Genomic DNA, 22,577 nt, shown 5'->3' with positions numbered 1-22,577 from the left:
CTCTGCTTTTCCAGCTCAGACAATTCTCCTGCCTCAGCCTCCCAAGTAGCTGGGATTACAGATGTGTGCCACCATGCCCAGCTAATTTTTCTATTTTTAGTAGAGACGGGGTTTCACCATGTTGATCAGGCTGGTCTTGAACTCCTGACCTCAGGTAATCCACCCACCTCGGCCTCCCAAAGTGCTGGGATTACAGGCATGAACCGCAGTGTCCAGCTTGCTTCACTTTTTTCTCCCTTATTTTATAACCAAAGGCAGGGCCTGATTCTCCCTTCTGCATTTTCTATTTATTTAAGACAGTATGCCAAGGGCCCTTTATTCAAAAAGCAATGAATACACACTTGTGGAAAGAGAAGAAGGGAAAGGGTGAGCAGGAAGACAGAAAGCCACATCCTGAGGCAGGAAATTCATCCTGTTTTGTTTTTGTTTTTGTTTTTGTTGTTTTTGAGATAATCCTTTAAGAATTACTGTCTCTGCCTTTTAAAAGAACCCAGAACAAAAGATGTCAGCATCCACTATTGTTGGCTAGCACACTTATTATACAATTAGAATTGTTTGAATATGGTCTATTTTCATTGATTTTTTCCAGTAGAGGTAAAAATTACTTTTTTGCCTACTAATATTTTAAGCCTCTCTACCTCTTGTTAACATTGCTTATTTAAGACACATACTTACATAAATTTTCTCTGTTCCACTTTTGTTTTTATGGCAAAATCTCATTGACTGTTTTTTGTGTTTCTATCATACTGTGTATCCCTGGTGTGCTGTATAGTTCAGGAAATTTAATCTTGTGACCCTCGTACTTACTAATTCTTCCCTTTCTCCTTCTACTTAATACAACATTCTGGTTGTATTATTTTTCATTTTTGTTTGTTTTTCCAATGTGTTTATTCTCAGTGGATCCACAAACAGATGTCACTGTCTTTACAATTGCATATTAGTATCCTCTTAGGTAATTGTTTTCCCTAACGAATTTAAATGTTATTTTGATGTGCATTATGTGATATAGTCCATCTTTTTTTAGTCCTTGTTTCAAACATATTCTAATAATATTACTTTAAATATTCTCTTTGTATATGTTTTATCAAGTTATATCACATATTGTTACATTTTCATGTCTGCATTTTATTTTTTACTTAACATTATATCACAAAAATATCTTTCACATCCATGCTTTTTCCAATTTCAAAAGCATAGTATTTTATTATTATAACCAGAAAATTTATTTCATCCAAATAAGTGAGTTGTTCTATTTTCTTCCTAATTGTTATCTGCTCACTAAGCTTGAATTTAAGACCAGAGGTGACTGTGTTCAAAATGCTTTCAAAGATAATAAATATGAATGACAGAAAAATTAACTGAATAAAATGACAGAATAATTTCATGGTAAATCTGGTGGCAGAAGGTATCTAGTTATGGTGGCATGCTTTTATTTGCTAGATTTTTCTTTTGTCAAAAGGGAGAGATAGGTACTAACAACATACAATATGGCAGGTATAGAGAGAGTGTAAGATATTTATTGCATGAATGAAGGACTGAACATGTGAGAAGTACACAGAAGTTTGAAAACCCATAACCTTATAGTGGAGGTCAGTTGGAGAATACCAGTGAAGCATGATTCTTCCATTTCATAACGTTTCCTAATATGAAGAAAAACAGAAGCGATGATAGAATACTAATAGAGCTGGATTCGTTTCCAGCAAGATGTTTATGAGTAATATGTCTTTAAAGCAGATCATAAATTTGCCTAAGAGGAAAATTATGGTTTGGGGATGAAATAAAGCAGAAATACAAAATAGCTTTAAAAGTATTCGCTTTAAGTTTCAACTAATTATTTTATCATGTTCTTTTTCTTTCTTACAAATGTGTCATTTACTTTTCTTAAATCCTATTCTATCTTCTCTTGGTTTTTTGTTTGTTTGTTTGTTTGCTTTAAGGTATCCAATAGTCATTCTCAATTTCTTCTTTCTTTGCCTGTGTAATGACACTTAGTCTTCCAGACAGAATTCAGCATGCCTGCATGTCTTACGTTAACAATTCAATCTGTCTTTCTTGAGGTTAAGAAATTCTAAAACATTTATTTAAATTCCTTTTGAAATATTTAAAAATCACATTTTTATTGCTTCCTATAGGATCTATTATAATGGAGACATCTGGTAATTTTTTTTTTCCTTATGAAGCTACATGTGTCAAAACATGTATTACCTGGTGTTGACCATATGTTCAGGTTTAGCGACAAAGGGGCTGCATTGCCATGTAACATTACTGTGACTCTCTCTCCCTAATGTGGTGATTGAACCAATATTTGTCTTCTGGCCATGTAGATGAATATGGACATCGGCATCCACCTTTGTTTTTCCTGAAGTCCTCATTTTGGTCTCAAACACAAAAGGCCGATCACGTGGCCCTTGAAGATGAAATGGATGCCGATCCCTCATCTCACGACTCTTTTGAACCAGTGCCTCCAGAATTCCATGGGAAAGAAGCCATCAGGTAATAAGGCTGCAGGTGGAGAACAGGACAAAAAGGCAGGAAGCTAAGAGTTAGCACCTGAGGCAAGCAGTTTTCCCTTTTGTGCTCTGTAGACAGTTCCCACCTGTCCTCACCTACGCTGCTTCTGTCACTTTCCACCTCAAGTTCAAAGGAAGATCCCTTTACCAACCGCTTACAGCCTAACATTGTTGACATTCACACTAAATAAAAGCTTAAATTTTACCAGCTAAGATAATTCAGCAAAACCCTTGCTTGGATTCAGTCTTTTATTTGTTTCTCTCCATCCTCAGCCTCCCTCATTGCTTTACTAGGTCTCAGTTATTCATTCTTTGTCCCCACCTCATCTGTCTCCTTTTTCTCTCCTTTTTTTTTTTTTTCTGAGATGGAGTTTCACTCTTGTTGCCCAGGCTGGAGTGCAATGGTGCGATCTCAGCTCACCGCAACCTCTGCCTCCCGAGTTCAAACGATTCTCCTGCCTCAGCCTCCCAAGTAGCTAGGAGTATAGGCACGCACCACCATGCCCAGCTAGTTTTGTATTTTTAGTAGAGATGGGGTTTCTCCATGTTGGTCAGGCTGTTCTCGAACACCTGACCTCAGGTGATCTGCCTGCCTCGGCCTCACAAAGTGCTGGGATTACAGGCATAAGCCACCGTGCCTGGCCTTTTCTCTCCACTTTTTGAACTTCTCATTTTTCTTCTATTTTTTGTCCTTTAAAAGATGAAAGAGTAAGAAAGAAGGACAAAGAAAAGGCCTAGAGGTAGATACAAAGGGAATTCAGGAAGAGGCGCCCTTCAAAGTTAAGCTTGTCTCATTCTGTGTGACAACAAAATGTCCATTTTGTTTGGTGCTGGTGACTTTTATTTCTAGATATGAGAAAATAGGAAGAAAATCCTTAAGATCCCTGACTATCCAAGTCATACTTATCGCAATGACCAGCCTGTGTCAGCCCCCTGTGAAATGTCTCAGATTATCCCAGGTTGCTGAACTTCTAAAGAGCCTATTTCATTTTGTTCTTTTAGCCTGTTCCATATTTATCTTCCATATTTTTATTTGTCCCATAACTAAGCTAGGTTTACTCTAGCAGAGCAACTCAGAGCAAAACGGTGGCTTTATTCGATGTGTTTGTGTGTTTCTTTTTGTTCCTCTCTGATCTCTTTAACACCTTGCCCAATTATAGGTGCTATGGAATGATGGTAAAATGGAATTAAAAATAAGAATATCTAATTAAACAGCTTTGGCCAGGAGTGGTGGCTCATATCTGTAATCCCAACACTTTGGGAGGCTGAGACGGATGGATCACTTCAGCTCAGGAGTTTGAGACCAGCTTGGGCAACATGGCAAAACCCGGTCTTCACTAAAAACACAAAAATTAGCCAAGCATGGTGGTGCACACCAGTAATCCCAGCTACCTGGGAGGCTAAGGCCCCAGAATCGCTTGAACCCAGGAGGCAGAGGTTGCAGTGAGCCGATATTGTACCACTGCACTCCAGCCTGGATGATAGAGCAAGACTCTCCCTCAAAAAAATAAAAAATATATCTAATTAAACAGCTTTATACGAATAGAGACTGAATATTTTATGAATAATAGATGATAAAATAAGAAACATAAATTTGATTTGGCTTATGGATTATACACTTACCTGGTAAAATAAAACCATGCAGATTTAAGGGCCTCGGATTCCAGACCTATAATAGTACCCAGCATAAGTTAATTTCATTCCTTTATTTCATTCCTTTCTATAGCCATCATCACCATGTAACCAATGTCATCTTATATGCACTGTACATGCAAGATGAAATATTTCATTTACCTTCCAACACAGTCCTAAAGCCCTGCAAATTTTCAGGTTGTGAAACCTGAAACTTCATGACCTGGAATAAGTATGTTGGTTAAGGTAACAGAGCCCTAGGTGGTTGTAATGGGATAAGCTTAGGTGGGCAGTACTGTGAACCTCATGCTCTTGCTATTATGATACAGTGATTTTCTTTCTTACTGTAGCTCTTAATGAACCCTTGGAGACCTTGAATCAGGATAGCCAAAGATCTTTCCAACCTGTGCCAGTGGTTCACAGGAGCCTTTGGGTACCTGATGTCCATGTCATCTCTTGGTCTGGCTTCCTTAGCTTTGCAACTTAGAGGTGATCCTGTTCTCCAATACTAATATTAGCTTATACCCCAATCTATGGAACATTTGCTTATAGGTCCCAAGCACAGTTAAATTCTTATAACTCCTCACGGGATGCCAATGTGCAGACAGGGTTGGCAAGCAGTATTCTAGCTGATTCTGTCACACAACTATGACTGAGTGAGAGTGAAGACCTAGATCTTCATGTACCCTGAAGATAAGATTCATCCAATCCTGTCTACCAAACTGGAAATTACAAACTAGAAAATTGTCACTTTGAAATATCTTTTCTTTTTTTACAGAATCAGAAATGTTACAAAAGAATATAAAGGAAAGCCTGATAAAATAGAAGCCTTGAAAGGTAAAAAAAAAAAAAAAAAGAGAGAGAGAGAGAGAAAATATTTATTATATTAATATTGATTTCCTGATTTTAATTCAGTTTTGCTTTCAGTGAGTAATCAGTGGTGGTATTTCAGGCTTGAAAAGAATTATTTGAACTACATAATATATTTTTTTCTAACATATTGCTTCTACTTTATAAAAGTTAGAAAAAGAATGAATATGTTTTAGATGCAAATGTATTTAGAATCAATACTGGGTAATATTGAGGTAGTCTAAGGATATTCTGAGTTGTTTTTTTTTTCCTACAAACTCAAGTTTGTCTTCTGTAATCCAAAAGCTATTGGTAGATACCATATGCTTTTCTTTTGTGTGAAAATGTCACTTACCTCAAAGGAATTTTAGCCATATAATAATTTACCATTAATCTATTCTTCCATTTAATAAATACTAACATTGACCTACCATATGCAGGAAATGTCAATGAACCTATTTTATAGACATGTTTCATTCATTTAAACTAAGTCATTTCAAAATTTCAAAAGAAACTATTTTGAGAAATAAGTTTATAGAGGGAACTTTCAATGTTTTATTTTGAATTTAACAACTCACTATATTTATATATAGAAAAGACAACCATTCAAGGAAATAAATAATGATTCATTGGCTCCATAATAGAATTTTATCTGTGGTTTTAATTGTTTTTCTTCCTTTTTCTCCACCTCTTTTTTTCATCCTTTTATCTTATCTTTCTTCCTTTCCTTTTTTCTTCCTAGATCTGGTATTTGACATTTATGAAGGCCAAATCACTGCAATACTTGGTCACAGTGGAGCTGGAAAGTCAACACTGCTAAACATTCTTAGTGGGTTGTCTATTCCCACCAAAGGTACAAACTAGTTTGTTTTCAAAGCCAACTGACAAATAAATCAGCTGTTAATATAAAGTTTTTTCAAGTGTTAACCACAAACACACATATCTAGGGAAAAACTGAATTTCATTTAATAGTAATATTCTACAGAAGTATGTAATATTTAATTGGTATACTGCGTATGGAATCTGAGTACTTCATAGTAATTATTTTCATGGTCATTAGTTACCATTTGGCATTCTAGCTTGTATCTTTCAGCTCTTTTTTCTTTACTCTTTTTTTTTTTTTTTTTTAGCAATAAGGTGTTTTTAAAAATTTTTTTTATTTTTATTTTAGGTTTGGGGGTGCATGTGAAGCTTTGTTACATAGATAAACACATGTCATGGGGGTTTGTTGCACATATTATTACGTGACCCAGGTATTAAGCCCAGTACCCAATAGTTATCTTTTCTGCTCCTCTCCCTCCTTCAACCCTCCCTCATCAAGTAGACCCCAGTATCTGTTATTTGCTTTTTTGTGTTTATAAGTTCTTATCATTTAGCTCCCTCTTATAAGTTAGAACATATGGTATTTCATTTTCTGTTCCTGCATTAGTTTGCTAAAGATGATAGCCTCCAGCTCCACCCAAGTTCCCACAAAAGATATGATCTCATTCTTTTTTATAGCTGCATAATATTCCATGGTGTATACACACCCCCATTTTCTTTATCTAGCCTGTCTTTGAGAGACATTTAAGTTGATTTCATGTCTTATTGCTCCCCATGATTCTGTGGGTTGACTGGGCAGTTTTTCTATTCTGGACCAAAGTGACTGGGGCTGGATGATTTACCATGGCCCCACTCACATATCTGGGGCTTCTGTTAGGATGGTTGTATGTCTCTTCCCACATGGAAATATATCTTTCAGAAGGCCCACTAGGATTCTTCACCCAGTGATCTGCATGATCCCAGCAGCAAGCAAAGACAAATCACTAGGTAGAAGCTCTTCATCAGACTCTGCTTGTATCACATTTGCTAGGATCCTACGGGGTATATAGGCAAAGCTAAATGTGAGGGGTAGACAAAGAGACTATACCTTGATGGGAAAAGCTGCAGGTGGGAACAGTTTTTCAGTATACCATGCAACTAAAGTAGAAGTTTCTAATGCCTGAATTGTATAAACTGTGAAGATAAAGTCATACATACAGCACTTAATTATCAGTGATTTTATTAAGAAATATCTGAAGCCTTATCTTGATATTAACTTTTCCTTTGTTACAGGTTCAGTCACCATCTATAACAATAAGCTTTCAGAAGTGACTGACCTAGAAAATCTCAGCAAGCTGACTGGAGTTTGCCCACAATCCAATGTGCAATTTGACTTCCTCACTGTCAGAGAAAACCTCAGACTCTTTGCTAAAATAAAAGGGATTCTGCCACAAGAAGTGGATAAAGAGGTACATAAATAGCTGGGTGCGGTGGCTCATGCCTGTAATCCCAGCACTTTGGGAGGCCAAGGCTGACGGATCACGAGATCAGGAGATCAAGACCATCCTGGCTAACACAGTGAAACCCTGTCTCTACTAAAAATACAAAAAAATTAGCCGGGCGTGGTGGTGGGCGCCTGTAGTCCCAGCTACTCAGGAGGCTGAGGCAGGAGAATGGTGTGAACCCAGGAGGCAGAGCTTACAGTGAGCTGAGATCGAGCCACCGCACTCCTGCCTGGGTGACAGAGTGAGACTCCATCTCAAAAAAAAAAAAAAAGAGGCACATAAATGTGTTAGAGTTAATGTGTTGGTCAAAATGAGATTATTAAAACCTGTTTGCACTGAGTTTTAATTTTAAATTATTTGTGTGCAAACCGTTGTACAATTGTTGGACAAGAAACTCCAATTTAAACGATAGCTAACATTGCATATAATTTACAATGTGCCAAGCATATCCTTAACTTTTAATCTAATAAATCATTTATTCTTCATAGCAACCCTATAAGATAGGTGCCATTATTATCCCTATCTTACACATGTGGTTCAAGAGAGCAAGTAACTTGACCAACTTACTAGTTAATGTGCCTGACATTCAAACCCAGGAAGTTTGGCTCCAGTGTTTGTGCTTTTTTTTGAGATAGAGCTTTGTTCTTGTCGCCCAGGCTGGAGTGCAATGACCCTATATCGGCTCACTGCAACCTGTGCCTCCCAGGTACAAGCGGTTCTCCTGCCTCAGCCTCCTGAATAGCTGGGATTACAGGCACGCACCACCATACTTGGCTAATTTTTGTATTTTTAGTAGAGATGAGGTTTCACCATGTTGGCCAGGCTGGTATCGAACTCCTCACCTCATGATCTGCCCACCTTGGCCTCCCAAAGTGCTAGGACTACAGGCGTGAGCCACTGTGCCTGGCCCAGTGTTTGTGCTTTTAACCATTTACACTTTACAGCCTTGTATTTATAAATTTTTAAAAGAGGAATACATTTTGGTGTATGACATAAATACTGTCTTTTGGTTAGATACAGAGAGTTTTGCTGGAATTGGAAATGAAAAATATTCAGGATGTTCTTGCTCAAAACTTAAGTGGTGGACAGAAAAGAAAGCTAACCTTTGGGATTGCCATTTTAGGAGATCCTCAGGTGAGTCACACTGAATTTGCAGGTGAATTCAAATTTTAAAAAATGGGAACTTTTGGTAATAGTTCAAATATTTTATTTGCAAAGAACATGTGCTATAAAATATTCATAATAGAACGTTAAATAGAGTATCTAAATCCTAACCATAATATTCTGTTAAATATAATCAATATGGTTTTTGCATTGTTTTCTGGAAGAACTTCACCTTTGTGGAAAACCGCTTTATATACTTTCCTCGTTTATAGATTTTCCTATTGGATGAACCAACTGCTGGATTGGATCCGTTTTCAAGACATCAAGTATGGAACCTTCTGAAAGAACGCAAAACAGACCGCGTGATCCTCTTCAGTACCCAGTTCATGGATGAGGCCGACATCCTGGCGGGTAATCACTAGTTTCTGTTAAGTACCCTGAGGAGGACTTTAAGAGATCTCAAAAATATGGATTGTTCTCTGAACAGTTATATTTTGTAATTCGGCAATCTAGCTGTATCTGGTAAATTGAACGGCTGGTGGTAATTTGACCTGGACACAAAGCCTCTTGCAACCATTTCAGTGTATCTTGTAGAATTTGTATAATTTGGTCACACAGAAGCATGATCTGCCAGGAAACTCGCTTATTGAAAACTAAGTGAAGTTTAGATTCTAAGAGATCAATCCTTTTACTCAGAATTGAGGGAAATCCACTTGAAATATTCAAATGATTTTTAATGTTTCATCTGTTAAAATATATAATGGGATAATTTTCTATATTAGAACATATATCCACAAAATTTAACCTCCCTGATGGGATGGATTGCAAAACACGGTATGTAAGCGAGATTAAAATGTATCTATTTCATTGAGTCATTATCAAGCCCTGCGTTTAAAACCTTAGAAGCTCCTGAATTAAAATCTGATTATATAGATGATTACCTGTCTTTCCTTGGAAATGAATGGGCCACTTTTTAACAAACTTTCTTCTTTGCTCTTCTTTTTCAGACAGGAAAGTATTTCTCTCCCAAGGGAAGCTAAAGTGTGCAGGCTCTTCTTTGTTTCTAAAGAAGAAATGGGGGATTGGATATCACTTAAGGTAAGGCCACTTAAGAAGGCTGGGAGTAAATGAGAACTGGTCTAGTGTAAGGCATGATGCTTGAAGCAAAACATTACAACACATAAGAAAAACTTTTATTATTAAACACAGGTGTTTGTATAAACATATATATGTATGTGTGTCTACCTAGTTAGTATGTATATGTAAGAGATATTGATCTGGAGAGTTTAGATATTGAGAATATAATAACAAAAGTTTAGATAAATATGATTTAAAAATATATATCTGCAACACAATTTTTATTAACGGAGGTATATATTAAGGGAAACTTTTCAACTGACACACTTATATTTTACACCTTCATTATCTCTCACCCAGGGTGTTAATATATTTTTATGTCGGCTACTTGCTTCCACTCCTCCTAGATCTTCCTCTTTCTTGTTCTTCTCCTGTCCATCCTCTTCATTTTATTATCTTTATTTTGAATAGCAGCATATTCTAGCTGTAATTTATTGAGTGACTCAGATATGATACTTAACATTATTTTACTTAAATCTTCTATTTTTAACTTTTAATTTTGTGGGTACATAGTAGGTGTATATATTTATGGGGTACATGAGCTATTTTGATACAGGCATGCAGTCCATAATAATAACATCCAGATAAATGGGGTATTCATCACCTCAAGCATTAATCATTTCTTTGTGTTATAAACATTCCAGTTATACCCTTTTAGTTATTTTAATATATGTTGACTGTATTCAACGATATATTGCACATATTAATATAGTCTCTATAGTCATATTAATATATTATAATGTAATATAATCTGTGAAGAATGTCACAGTAATATAATTATATTCTCATGTAATATAATCTGTGAAGAATGTGCTATCAAATACTAGATCTCATTCTACTAACAATATTATCGTACCCATTAACCCCACTACCCTTCCCAGCCTCTGGTAACCATCCTTCTACTCTATCTCCATGAAATCAATTGTTTTAATTTTTAGCTCTCGTAAACGAATGAGAACATATAAAGTTTGTCTTTCTGTGCCTAGCTTATTTCACTTAATATAATGATCTCCATTCCATCCATGTTGTTGCAAATGACAGAATCTCATTCTTTTTATGGCTGAATAGTACTCCATTGTGTGTATGTAACACATTTTCTTTACCCAACTGTCTGTTGACGGACACTTAGGTTGCTTCCAAATCTTGGCTCTTGTGAATGGTGCATCAATAAACATGAGAGTGCAGATACTTCTTTGACATACTGATTTCCTTTCTTTGGGGTATATACCTAGTAGTCGGATTCCTGGATTGTGTGGTAACTCTATTTTTAGATTTTTGAGGAACTTCCAAACGTTGTCTATAGTGGCTGTACTAATTTACATTCCCACCAACAGAGTACAATGATTCTCTTTTTTCCACGTCCTTGCCAGCATTTGTTATTGCCTGTCTTCTGGATAAAAGTCTTTCTAACTGGGATAAGATGATATCTCACTGTAGTCTTGATTTGCATTTCTCTGATGATCAGTGGTGTTGAGAGCTTTTTCATATGCCTCTTTGTCATTTGTATGTCTTCTTTTGAGAACTATCTATTCAGATATTTTGTCCATTTTGAATTGGATTATTAGATTTTTTCCTATTAAGTTGTTTGAGCTCTTTATATAGTCTGATTATTAATCACTTGTTAGATGGATAGTTTGAGAATATTTTCTCCTACTCTATGAGTTGTCTCTTTACTTGACTGATTGTTTGCTTTGTCGTGCAGAAGCTTTTTAACTTGATGTAATTTCATTTGTCCGTTTTAGCTTTGGTCACCTCTGCTTGTGGGGCAGAGAAATCTTTATCCAGATCAATGCCCTGGGAAGTTTCCCCAATGTTTTCTTGTAGTAGTTTCCTAGGTTGAGGACTTATAAGTAAGTCTTTAATCCATTTGGATTTGATATCTGTAAACAGTGAGAGATAGGAGTCTAATTTCATTCTTCTGCATATGGATACCAGTTTTCTTAGCACCATTTATTGAAGAAACTTTCCCCAATGTATGTTCCTGCTCCTTTGTTGAAAATGAGTTTGCTGTAGATGTATGGATTTATTTCTGCATACTCTATTCTGTTCCGTTAGTCTATGTGTCTGTTTTTATGCCAGTACCATGCTGTTTTGGTTATTATAACCCTGTAGTATAATTTGAAGTCAGACGGTGTGATTCCTGCAGTTTTGTTATTTTTGTTAAAAATGGGTTTGTCTATTCTGGGCATTTCGTGTTCCATATAAATAGTAGTTTGCTTTTTATTCTGTGAAGAATGTCATTGGTATTTTGATAGAGATTGTGTTGAATAAGTAGATTGCTTTGGGTAGTATGAACATTTTAACAATATTGATTCTTCCAACCCATGAGCATAGAATACCTTTCCTTTTTTGTGTCCTCTTCAATTTCTTCCATCAATGTTTTATGGTTTTCACTATAGAGATCTTTTACTTCTTTGGTTAAGTTTATCACTAGGTATCTTATTTTATTTGTAGCTGTTGTCAATGGGATTACTTTCTTGATTTCTTTTTCAGCTAGCTCGCTGTTAGCATATAGAAATGCTATTGATTTTCGTATATTGATTTAGTAACCTGCAACTTTACTGACTTTGTTTATCAGTTCTTATAGATTTTTGGTGTAATTTTTAGGATTTTTCAAATACAAGATCATATCATTTGCCCACAAGGATGATTTGATTTGTTCCTTTCCATTTTGGATGCTCTTTTTTTCTGCCTGTTATCTGATTGCCACAGCTAGGACTTCCGGCACTATGTTGAATAACAATGGTGAAAGTGGGCATCATTGTTGTGTTCCAGATCTTAGAGAAAAGGCTTTCCCCCATTGAGTGTGATACTATCTGTAGGTTTGCCATATATGGCTTTTATTTTGTTGAGACATGTTCCTTCTACACCCGGATTTTTGAGGGTTTTATCATTCAAAAGAGATGTTGAATTTTATTAATTGTTTTTTCAGCATCAGTTGAAGTGATCATATATTTTTTGCCCTTTATTCTGTTGATATGATGTATCACATTGATTTCCATACATTGAACCATCCTTGAATCTCTGGGATAAATCCAACCATGACCAAGATTAATGATCTTTTTAATGTGTTATTGAATTTGGTTTGCTAGTATTTTGATAAGGATTTTCGCATCAATATTCCAGTGATACTGGCCTGTAGTTTTCTCTTTTTTCATGTGTCTTTGGTGATCAGGGCAATACTGGCCTCACAGAATGAGTTTCAAAGTATCCCTTCCTCCTCTATTTTTCAGAGTAATTTTGAATAGGATTGGTATTCTTTAAGTATTTGGTAGAATTCAGCAGTGAAGCTATTAGGTCCCTGGCTTGTCTCTGCTGGAAGACTTCTTATTATGGCTTTAATCTTGCTAGTTGTTATTGGTATGTTCAGGTTTTGGATTTCTTCATGGTTCAATCTTGGTAGATTGCACGGGTCTAGGAATTTGTCCATTTCTTCTAGGTTTTCTAATTTGTTGACATACAGTTGCTCACAGTAGCCACTAATGATCATTCAAATTTCTGCAGTATCAAATGTTATTTCTCCTATTTATCTCTGATTTTATTTTTGTCTTTGCTCTTTTTTTTTTTTTTTTTAGTCTGGCTAAAAGTCCATTTTGTTTAACTTTTCAAACTTTTCAACTTTTTGTATTGTTTATTTCATTTCAATGTTATTTATTTATGCTCTGATGTTTATTATTTCTTTTATTCTATGACTTTTGGGTTTGGTTTGCTCTTGCGTCTCTAGTTCTTTAAGAAGTGTCATTAAGTTGTTCATTTGAAGTTTTTCTGTCTTTTTGATGTAAGCACTTGTTGCTATAAATTCTCCATTTAGTAATGCTTCCACTGTATTCCATTGGTTTTGGCATGTTGTGTTTCCATTTTCATTTGTTTCAATAAATTTTTCAATTTCCTTCTTAATTTCTTCCTTGACTCACTGGTCGTTCTAACACATATTATTTAATTTCCATGTGTTTGTATAGTTTCCAAAGTTCCTCTTGTATTGCTTTCTAGTTTTCTTCTATTGTGGTCAGAGAAGCTATTTGGTATAATTTCAATTTGAAAAACAAAATTAAGTCTTGTTTTGTGGCTAACATGTCGTCTATCCTTGAGAATGATCCATGTGCTAAGGAGAAGACTGTGTATTCCACAGCCATTGAATAAAATGTTCTATAATGATTTATTAGGTCCATTTGGTCTATAGTGCACATTAAGTCCAATGTTTTTGATTTTCAGTCTGGATCATCTGTCCAGTGCTGAAAGTAGTGCGTTGAAGTCTCCAGCTATTATTATATTGGGTCTCCCTCTCTCTCTCTGTCTTTAGCCTTAATAACATTTGCATTACATATCTGGGTGCTCCAGTGTTGGGTGCATATGTATTTACAATTGTTATATCTTCTTGCTGAATTGACCCTTTTATCATTATGTAGTGACATTCTTTTTCTCTTTTTATGGTTTTTGTCTTGAACTCCACTTTGTCTGACATAAAGATATCTATTTCTGCTCTTTTTTGTTTTCTATTTGCATGGAATGTTCTCTATTATTATCCCTTGAATAAACTTTCTATCCTTATCTCTTTCTCTATCTCCTCCTTAAGGCCAATGACTCTTATACTTGCCCTCTGGAGACTATTTGTTACATCTTGTAGGCATGCTTCATTCTTTTTTAATTCTTTTGTCTTTTGTCTCTTCTGAGTATTTTCAAATAGCCTGTCTTCAAACTCATTGATTCTTCTGCTTGATCAATTCTGCTATTCAGAGACTTTGATACATTCTTCAGTATGTCAATTGATATTTTAGCTCCAGAATTTCTGCTTGATTTTTAAACATTATTTCAATCTCTTTGTTAAATTTATCTGATAGGATTCTGAGTCCCTTCTCTGTATTATCTTAAATTTATTTGAACTTCCTCAAAACAACTATTTTGAATTATCTGTCTGAAAAGTCACGTATGTTTGTCACTCTGGTATTGGTCCCTGGTACCTTATTTAGTCATTTGGTGAGGTCATGTTTTTTTGGATAGTCTTGATGCTTGTGGATGTTCATCAATGTCTGGGCATTGAGGAGTTAGGTATTTATTGTAGTCTTCACAGTCTGGGCTTGTTTGTACCCATCTTTCTTGGGAAGACTTTCCAAGTATTCAAAGGGAATAGAATGTTATGGTCTAAGTCTTTGGTCACTGCAGCTGTATCAGCACTACGGGGCACCCTCAAACCCAGTAACATTGTGATTCTTGCAGACTCTTAAAGGTACCACTTTGGTGTTCTTGGAGAATTTTTTGGATTACCAGGCAGAGACTCTTGTTCTCTTCCCTTAACTTTCTCCAAATGGAGTGTGTGTGCGTGCGTGTGTGTGTGTGTGTGTGTGTGTGTGTGTGTGTGTGTATTGAGTTGTCTGGAGCTGGCAGAGGGGTGACACAAGCACCCCTGTGACCACCACCACTAGGATTATGCTGGGTCAGATCTAAAGCCAATACAGCACTGGGTCTTTCCCAAGGCCCACAGCGACCACTGCCTGGCAACTGCCAATGTTCACTCTAAGCCCAAGGGCTCTTCAGGCAGCAGGTAGCAAATACAGCCAGGCTTGTGTCCTTCCCTTTATGGTGGCAAGCTTCCCCGTGGCCCAGGGTGGGTCGAGAAATGCCATCTGGGAGCAAGTACCTGGAGTCAGAAATGTTAGGAATCTACATGGCACTGTATTCTGCCACAGCTGAGCTGATACCCAAACCAGAAGACAAAGTCTTCCCACTCTTCCCTCTCCTCAAAGAGAAGGAGTCTCTCCCCATAGTCACCACTGCCTCAGGCCTGCAGCAAGTACTGCTTGGCTACTACTGATGTTCACTCAAGGCCCAAGGGCCTTCAGGCAGCTCATAGTACATGCTGCCAGGCCTGGGTAGCTCCCTTCAGGGCAATGGGCTCCCCTCCGGCCTAGGGCAAGTCCAGAAATGCCATCCAGGAGCCAAGGCCTAGAATCCAGGACCCCAGGAGTCCACCTGGGTGCTCTCTACTCTACTGTGGTACCTAAGCTGCAAGACAAAGTCCCCTTTACTCTTTCCTCTCTTTTCCTCAGACAGAAAGTGTCTCCCCAGGGCCATCACAGCTGGAAATGTGCTAGGTCAAACCTGAAGCCAGGAGAGCCCCGGGCCTCACCCAAGGCCTGTGGCAAATACTGCCTGGCTACTGCTGGTGTTTATTCAAGGCCCGAAAGTTCTTTAGTCAGGAGGTGATGAATTCTGCCAGAACTGGCTCTTTTTCTTCAAGGCAGCAGGTTCCCTACTGGCCTAGGGTATGTCTAAAAATGTCATCTGGGAGCAAGGGCCTGGAACAGGGTCCTCGGAACTCTGCCTGGTGTCCTGTTTTGCTGTGGCTGAGCTTGTATGGAAGTTGCAAAACAAAACCCTATTTACTCATCTCTCCTCTCCTCAACAGAAGGAGGGAGTCTCCCCTGGGACAGTGAGCTGCACTGTCTGGTGTTGGGGGAAGAGTGAAGCAGGCACTCCCTTGGCTGCTCCAGCTGGTGTCTCTCTAGGTCTTTTGCACCCCAAGTCCATTGACTTTGAGCCCAGAACAGCATCAGGACTTGTCCAGGAATTGCAATCCCTGTGGTCCTAAGTTTATGTCGATCCCCAGAGCACTTTAGTCCATTGTAGTGGGATGAATGGTTCCCCTCTGGCTAAGGCTGGTCTAAATGTTCCCTCTGTGGGCACTGGCTGAATTCTGCCCTACGTTGCTTTTCACTGTGACAGGCAACACTGAGTTCCAATGCAAAGTCCCACAATCACTGTCCTCTCCCTCCCACAAGCATACAACATTCTCTCTCTGTGCCACATAGCTGCTGCCAGGGGTGGGAAGTTGTGTCAGCAATTCAAGCCTGTCTTTGCTGTCCTCTCCAGTGCTTCTTTCCTTATATGATGTTAAAATCACTATGATTGCTCACCTGATTTTTTGTTCTCATGAAAGTGCTTCCTTGTGTAGACAGTTGTTCAATTTGGTGTTCCTGCAGAGGGGGGGATTTCTGGAGGGTTCTATCTGGCCATCTTGCTCTACTTCCCCTCCTAAATCTTCTATTGTTTAAAATAGAAGTGTTGTTACTTTTACTTTATGGATGAAATTACAAACTCCCTATGTTAAGAAGTGCTGGAACCAGAAATTGAACCTGAATATTTTTAATTTCTAAATCTAATAGTCAAATCCATATTCTAAACTACTTTTTTATTACATGATTGGTCATTTTTGTAAATTTATACCATGCATACTTAAGAAAGAAAACAAACATATGATGACAAGACAAAGAAAATAGAATGACAGTTTCCTTAACTCATCTGCACTTGTTTAAGTCCTGGAAAGTTATTTGAAAAATGTCTCATGTAGAGTTTATTGATCTTCCACTTCTGTGTAATGTCCCAATTTTTTTTATTAATTTCTTATAGCACTTTGCTTGAATCTCTTCTTGGAAATTAACTAAACTATCTGAAATTCAGTGTTTTCACCTACAAAGTGAGAGTAGCAATTCCTACTTACAAGTAAAGGTTATAGAAAAATAAATAAGAGACTGCCTGGCACATTGCATGGAAACATAACATGTTCTCAAAATAAAAAGTGCTAGTCAGGATCCCTGCCCAATTTGCGAGTCCCCTTCATGGACTCCTATTTGTGCAATTGCCTTATTTTCTTCCAATCAAAGGGTCAACAAACTATAGCTCATGAGCCACATCCAGCCTACTTCCTCTTCCTGTAAATATAGTTTGGTTGGAGCCCAGTCATGCCCATTCTTTTATATACTGCTCTGGCTGCCTCCACATTACAACAGCAGAGTGGAAGAGTTTCAACAGAGTCCTAATAGTCTATAAAGCCTAGAAAATGTACTATCTAGTACACATTTTACAGAAAAAGTTTTATAACCTCCCCTTTCAAGCTGTAAGCTCCTCAAGGAATGACTTTCTGCATGATTCATTCATTCCCCCCTAGCACTCAGCACAAGTTCCTACAAGTGGCCAAGGAATATTTCTTAAATTGTTTTCATTTCAGGCGTCAGCATCATGGAAAACAACTACGACATTTTTTGCTTCATTCCTTTAGTGGATTTCACTACTGCTGAAAAATAGCATATATTCTTTTACGTTCATACATGCCTTATGTGTCAGTGGAATAATTTTTGACATGCATTTGGTCGAATAAAACTGCTATCATTTTTAAGGGCTAAGTATAAACATTGCTATTATTCAGTTGTTAGAATAACCCTAGATGCTAGGAATCATTATTCCGTTTTCTAATAAAGTAACTGTTTAGGTAAGTTAAATAACACATTCCAAATGCCAAAATTATATTTCAAAGCCAAGTCACTACTGATATTTTGCCCACTGTATATTTATAACCTTAATTAATAGATTATTGTGTTTGTCTGTTTCTCTATAACGGAGAAATAGCTGTGGTGTTTTTCAATGGATAAACTGATTTTCTCAATGATTCTTTGTCCTTATTCAAAGTTCTGGGCTTAGCATTACAAGAAAAGCAAACCCATATTAATTCATTATTAGTTTCTGTCTATAATCCAGTTTCCTTCATAGCACTTACTACTATTGATAATTATTCTACTCATCTAGTTGTCTACATGTTTTCTTCCTGTCTCCACTACTAGACAATCAACTCCGTAAGAGCAGAATAATGCTGTTTTAGTCACCATTGTATCCTCAGCACTTAGTATGACATTTGTCACATATTAAGAACTTAGTAAGTTTGCACTGGATGTCTAAACTGAATAACTGAAACTGTTTGGCATCTATACTTATCACAAATCTCCTGTTCTTTTGAAGCAATACAACAATTCTATTTAGTCAACTTAAAACTGAACATCATCTGCTACGTTATCCATTTTGCATAGTCCTGACCTTTGCTCTATTGCAACCCTGGTATTTCCGGTCTGTGACTATTCTCTCTTCAGAGGCTTGAATCAATATCAGAATTCTCTGGGCACCACCCCTGAGTAACCTCACCAGTAACTCTCATTAGCTCATTCTTTTCTTTTGTCCATCACATTTATATGATTTGGTTGGGTTTTTGTCCTCTTATTTCTTGGGTTTGTGTCCTCTTATTTCATGTTTTTCTGACCTATTTCTGGCATTAGATTTTAATTGATTTTCTTTGTCCTATAGAGACTAGTTAATTATTTTCTTGCTGTTGGAGACTATGTCAAACATATGTCTTTTTTTCTGAATGCCAGCTTGCAGTTAAATGAAGAATGTGTTGAGGAAAACATAACATCACTTGTTAAACAGCACATCCCTGATGCCAAATTATCAGCCAAAAGTGCAGGAAAACTTGTTTATACATTACCCTTAGAAAGAACAAATAAATTCCCAGGTAATGTATATGAACACTGTGAAATAAAATATGTAAATAATAGTCATCATCATCATAATTATTATTATGACAACTAACATTTATCAAGGTCTTACAGTATGCTCAGGTACTGAAACATAATCAAAAGAATAGTACAATAACTGAATTATTTTCTGTATAGTGAGAAATAGAATTATATTCTCATAGTTGTATTGTAATGCATGGGCATTTTAGAGGGCTTCTTTTAGTCCTTCTTCCCTAGTAGTATGTAACATAGTATTCTAGTATTCATAAATGTACACAAACCCAAATGGTAGAAAACCTCTGGCTTACGCACTACATTAAACAGCCCTGTGATGTGGCTATCTCTCTCAGTGAGAACTGTGCAATAACTTTGGGTTTTTCTGCATAAAAACGTACTAATTACGTTTGTTGTTCAGGGAACCTGTTCCTTAACAATGGGGCACTATGAGGACCCGCATTAGTGGCTGAAACAATTAACCTTGCTGTATATGTGGTTAACAAAGACATATACATTCATTCAAATACACATTTTATGGTGACAACACAAGCATTCCTTAGAATCATCAGGTAAAGTGTTAAGCAAACTCTAATTAGCACTTTTTAACAGTCATTATAATTTAAAGAAAATTTGCAAACGTTTTAGGTAAAATGAAGAATGGCGCATATGAAATCTTACCTCTTTTCTACCTTTCTGTATGTGGCATTCTAGTCAAGACAAAAAGCTTTTAACTTATCCTTTTGCCCAAGCAGGAGCTCGAGATCGAAGCCTCAGGACTTCTGTAATCACCCTAGCGTTAGAATTAGGTTTTAATTTAAGCTTGATTTAACCACTATAGTTCAAATCCGTGCAGGCTGGGATACTGTTCATTGCTTCATGAACAATGACGGATGCATAGGTATATTTTGATGAACGAACTAAAGAATGAATAGATATAAAATTGCTAGAGGAAATAACCAGTGTCACAATTCCAGGAAAATTCCCCGATTCAATTCCACATTCTCTGCCTGTTAGATCTTGTGATTTTTTTTCTTCCATTGTTAGAAAACTTTTAAATGGTTTATATTCTATGACTTCTCTTTAACAAATATTTTCTAAACTACAGAAGATTCTGCACCATCCAATCAATTCTCAAAAAATTAATTCCTTTCCTTTTGTCAGTTACAGCATAAATGGCTCCCGTTTGTATCTATTCTCTAGAAAAGACTCTTCAATTAATTAGGCTTAGAGTTGAAAAACCCAGAGTTTCACAGTTAATTAAATTTTAAAAAGAAGTCAGAAAAAACTAAGATTAAACTTTACTAGAAATGCAAATGAATATAAGTTAATATTGATATAGAAATATATGGATTGTAACACATGATGTACAATAGAAATATATAGAATTTGCAGAATAAGCTGATCTATTATGAAATGCTAACTTTCAAATGTCTTTGACATATCACAAGTATAATTTCATAGATTTGTGCTTATTAGTTTGAAAAATTGTCTTCAGTTCACTTGTGGTTCTTGTTTTAATTCACTGCTGTGTATGTATTCCTTAGAACTTTACAAGGATCTTGATAGCTATCCTGACCTAGCAATTGAGAATTATGGTGTTTCCATGACAACTTTGAATGAAGTCTTCCTGAAACTAGAAGGAAAATCAACAATTAATGAATCGGGTAAATAAAGTGCATGAAAATTACTGTGTAAAAGCATATGTTTCAAGAGCACACTGTTCCAAAGATGGATTACAAAATGTGGGGTTCATGATTAAGGCTCTTCTTAGACAAGCTTGTGGAAAAGTGAAACACATCCTTGTCAACATTGCCTTGTAGTTAAAAATAATCCATTTTCCTACATCCAAGGCTCACTGCACTCATATTAGCCCTAGGCTTCTAAGGGCAATTTCAGATAGAACATTTATTCTAAATCATTAATTTATATAAAACATGAACCCACAGATCTAAAACACCTAAGAACCCCAAACAATACTTTAAAAATGAAACTATTAAATTCCTGTAGGCCAAAGATAGAGAACAAAGTCTTAATTAGACATATTGTACTTTTCCACAGATCTCAGATTCTCTGGTGTCAGGTTTTTCTATTTTTTTTTTTTTTTTTTTTGAGACGGAGTCTCGCTCTGTACCTCCCAGGCTGGAGTGCAGTGGCCGGATCTCAGCTCACTGCAAGCTCCGCCTCCCGGGTTTACGCCATTCTCCTGCCTCAGCCTCCAGAGTAGCTGGGACTACAGGCGCACCTCGCCCGGCTAATTTTTTGTATTTTTTTAGTAGAGACGGGGTTTCACCGTGTTAGCCAGGATGGTCTCGATCTCCTGACCTCGTGATCCGCCCGTGTCGGCCTCCCAAAGTGCTGGGATTACAGGCTTGAGCCACCGTCTTTTTTTTTCTTTATGTTAGAAATTGGACAATATCTATCTACCTATTTTCAAGGTCACAAATAACTTATTCTCTTGTGTTCAGACTGTTTTGAAGCCGAACCTAATAAACTCTCTATTTCTGATACCGTACTTTTTCATTCTAACATTTTCATTTGTTCTTTAAATGTTAGAGCTTCAGTTCTTTACTATTTCTCATCTGCTCCCAATAGTGTCCATATTTTCCAGTAGATCTTATAACATATTTATCATAGTTATTTTTAAACTCATGTATTTTAATTCTAACATGTGGGCCATGTGACTGATGACCCTTATCAGTAACTGACTCTGATGTTTTTTCCTCTTCCCTATGGATTATATTTCCCTGCTTCTTCATATGTCTTGAAATTTGTATTTTATCATGGACATTACTTGAACAAAACAGGAACACTGAGGTAAACAGTGGCTAGAAAATGGCATGACTCTTCCTCTGTGAGGCTGCTGATGTGAATGGCAGAACTCATCTAATTTGTATTTGGCAAGTATCTGAGCTTTAGCACAGGTTTTATTAGATTCAGCCCACTTCCAGCTTCGAACGTTTTAAAGGTAGAATCAGGTCCTTCCCTTAGACATGACTTTGAATTATAGCACTGGAAAAATTCTATATATTTATCTATAGTCCTGCTATCAAATATCTCAATAACGATTAATCTCACTGATTTTCAGCCTGCTGTCACTTTTTGTTTATTTATTTATTAGTATATATGTCTCCACTCTCTCATTCAGTGACTGGACCCTAGTGGACTAATGTATTCCACAAAAGGAAAGACCCATGAACCCTGATGATGTCGTGCTCAAGACACTATGCAGCTTCTTGTGTTTCTCTCTCCATTTTTCTCAGTATCTGCCCCCAGCTACTGGTGTACTGTTCCTATGCACTTAGGAAAGGCTCCATGAAAAAAAGTTGGTAGATGCTGTAAACTCGTTTTGTGACTTAGGTACCACATGATTCTAGTCAGTTATTTCAGCCCACATATAACCATAGAATTTGTTTGTTCTGGGCTGCTTTCATTTAGCCTACCTATGGTGGTTTTCTCCTTTTTCTGCCATTTCCCTAAAGATGAAAGCTTCCACAGGAATCTTCTCCCCCAAAAATGTTTCCTTCCTTTGTACATGTTAGATTTTTTGGTTTCTTTGTGCTCTCACCCATCTGATGGATTAAAAATAACTAATATTTATTCCCTTGGTAAGACAGGTGACAGTCTCTTGCAACTAATGAGAAACAGAATATCCCTGAATTATTATTATTATTATTATTATTATTATTATTATTATTATTATTATT

At 36.7% G+C, this 22,577-nt stretch overlaps 1 protein-coding gene across 5 annotated transcripts in view; it reads left to right on the top strand.

Annotated features, from left to right (window-relative positions):
• Positions 1-22,577, top strand: part of ABCA8 (ATP binding cassette subfamily A member 8) — a 74,457-nt gene that overhangs the window by 24,471 nt on the left and 27,409 nt on the right. For 3 of the 5 annotated variants that reach the window (XM_023212115.1, XM_031934290.1, XM_023212114.1), the window contains 9 exons: positions 2,325-2,493; positions 4,921-4,979; positions 5,734-5,844; positions 7,086-7,261; positions 8,312-8,431; positions 8,674-8,812; positions 9,409-9,499; positions 18,733-18,872; positions 20,418-20,537. In XM_023212115.1, coding sequence (XP_023067883.1) covers positions 2,325-2,493; positions 4,921-4,979; positions 5,734-5,844; positions 7,086-7,261; positions 8,312-8,431; positions 8,674-8,812; positions 9,409-9,499; positions 18,733-18,872; positions 20,418-20,537 — 1,125 coding nt within the window. The remainder of the gene's footprint in view (positions 1-2,324; positions 2,494-4,920; positions 4,980-5,733; positions 5,845-7,085; positions 7,262-8,311; positions 8,432-8,673; positions 8,813-9,408; positions 9,500-18,732; positions 18,873-20,417; positions 20,538-22,577) is intronic. The other 2 variants (XM_031934291.1, XM_023212116.2) reach the window with 2 other exon arrangements.

This window comes from Piliocolobus tephrosceles, chromosome 16, assembly GCF_002776525.5.
Source record: "Piliocolobus tephrosceles isolate RC106 chromosome 16, ASM277652v3, whole genome shotgun sequence".
Classification (NCBI taxonomy): Eukaryota; Metazoa; Chordata; class Mammalia; order Primates; family Cercopithecidae; genus Piliocolobus; species Piliocolobus tephrosceles.
This window is presented reverse-complemented; position numbering and strand designations above follow the sequence as displayed.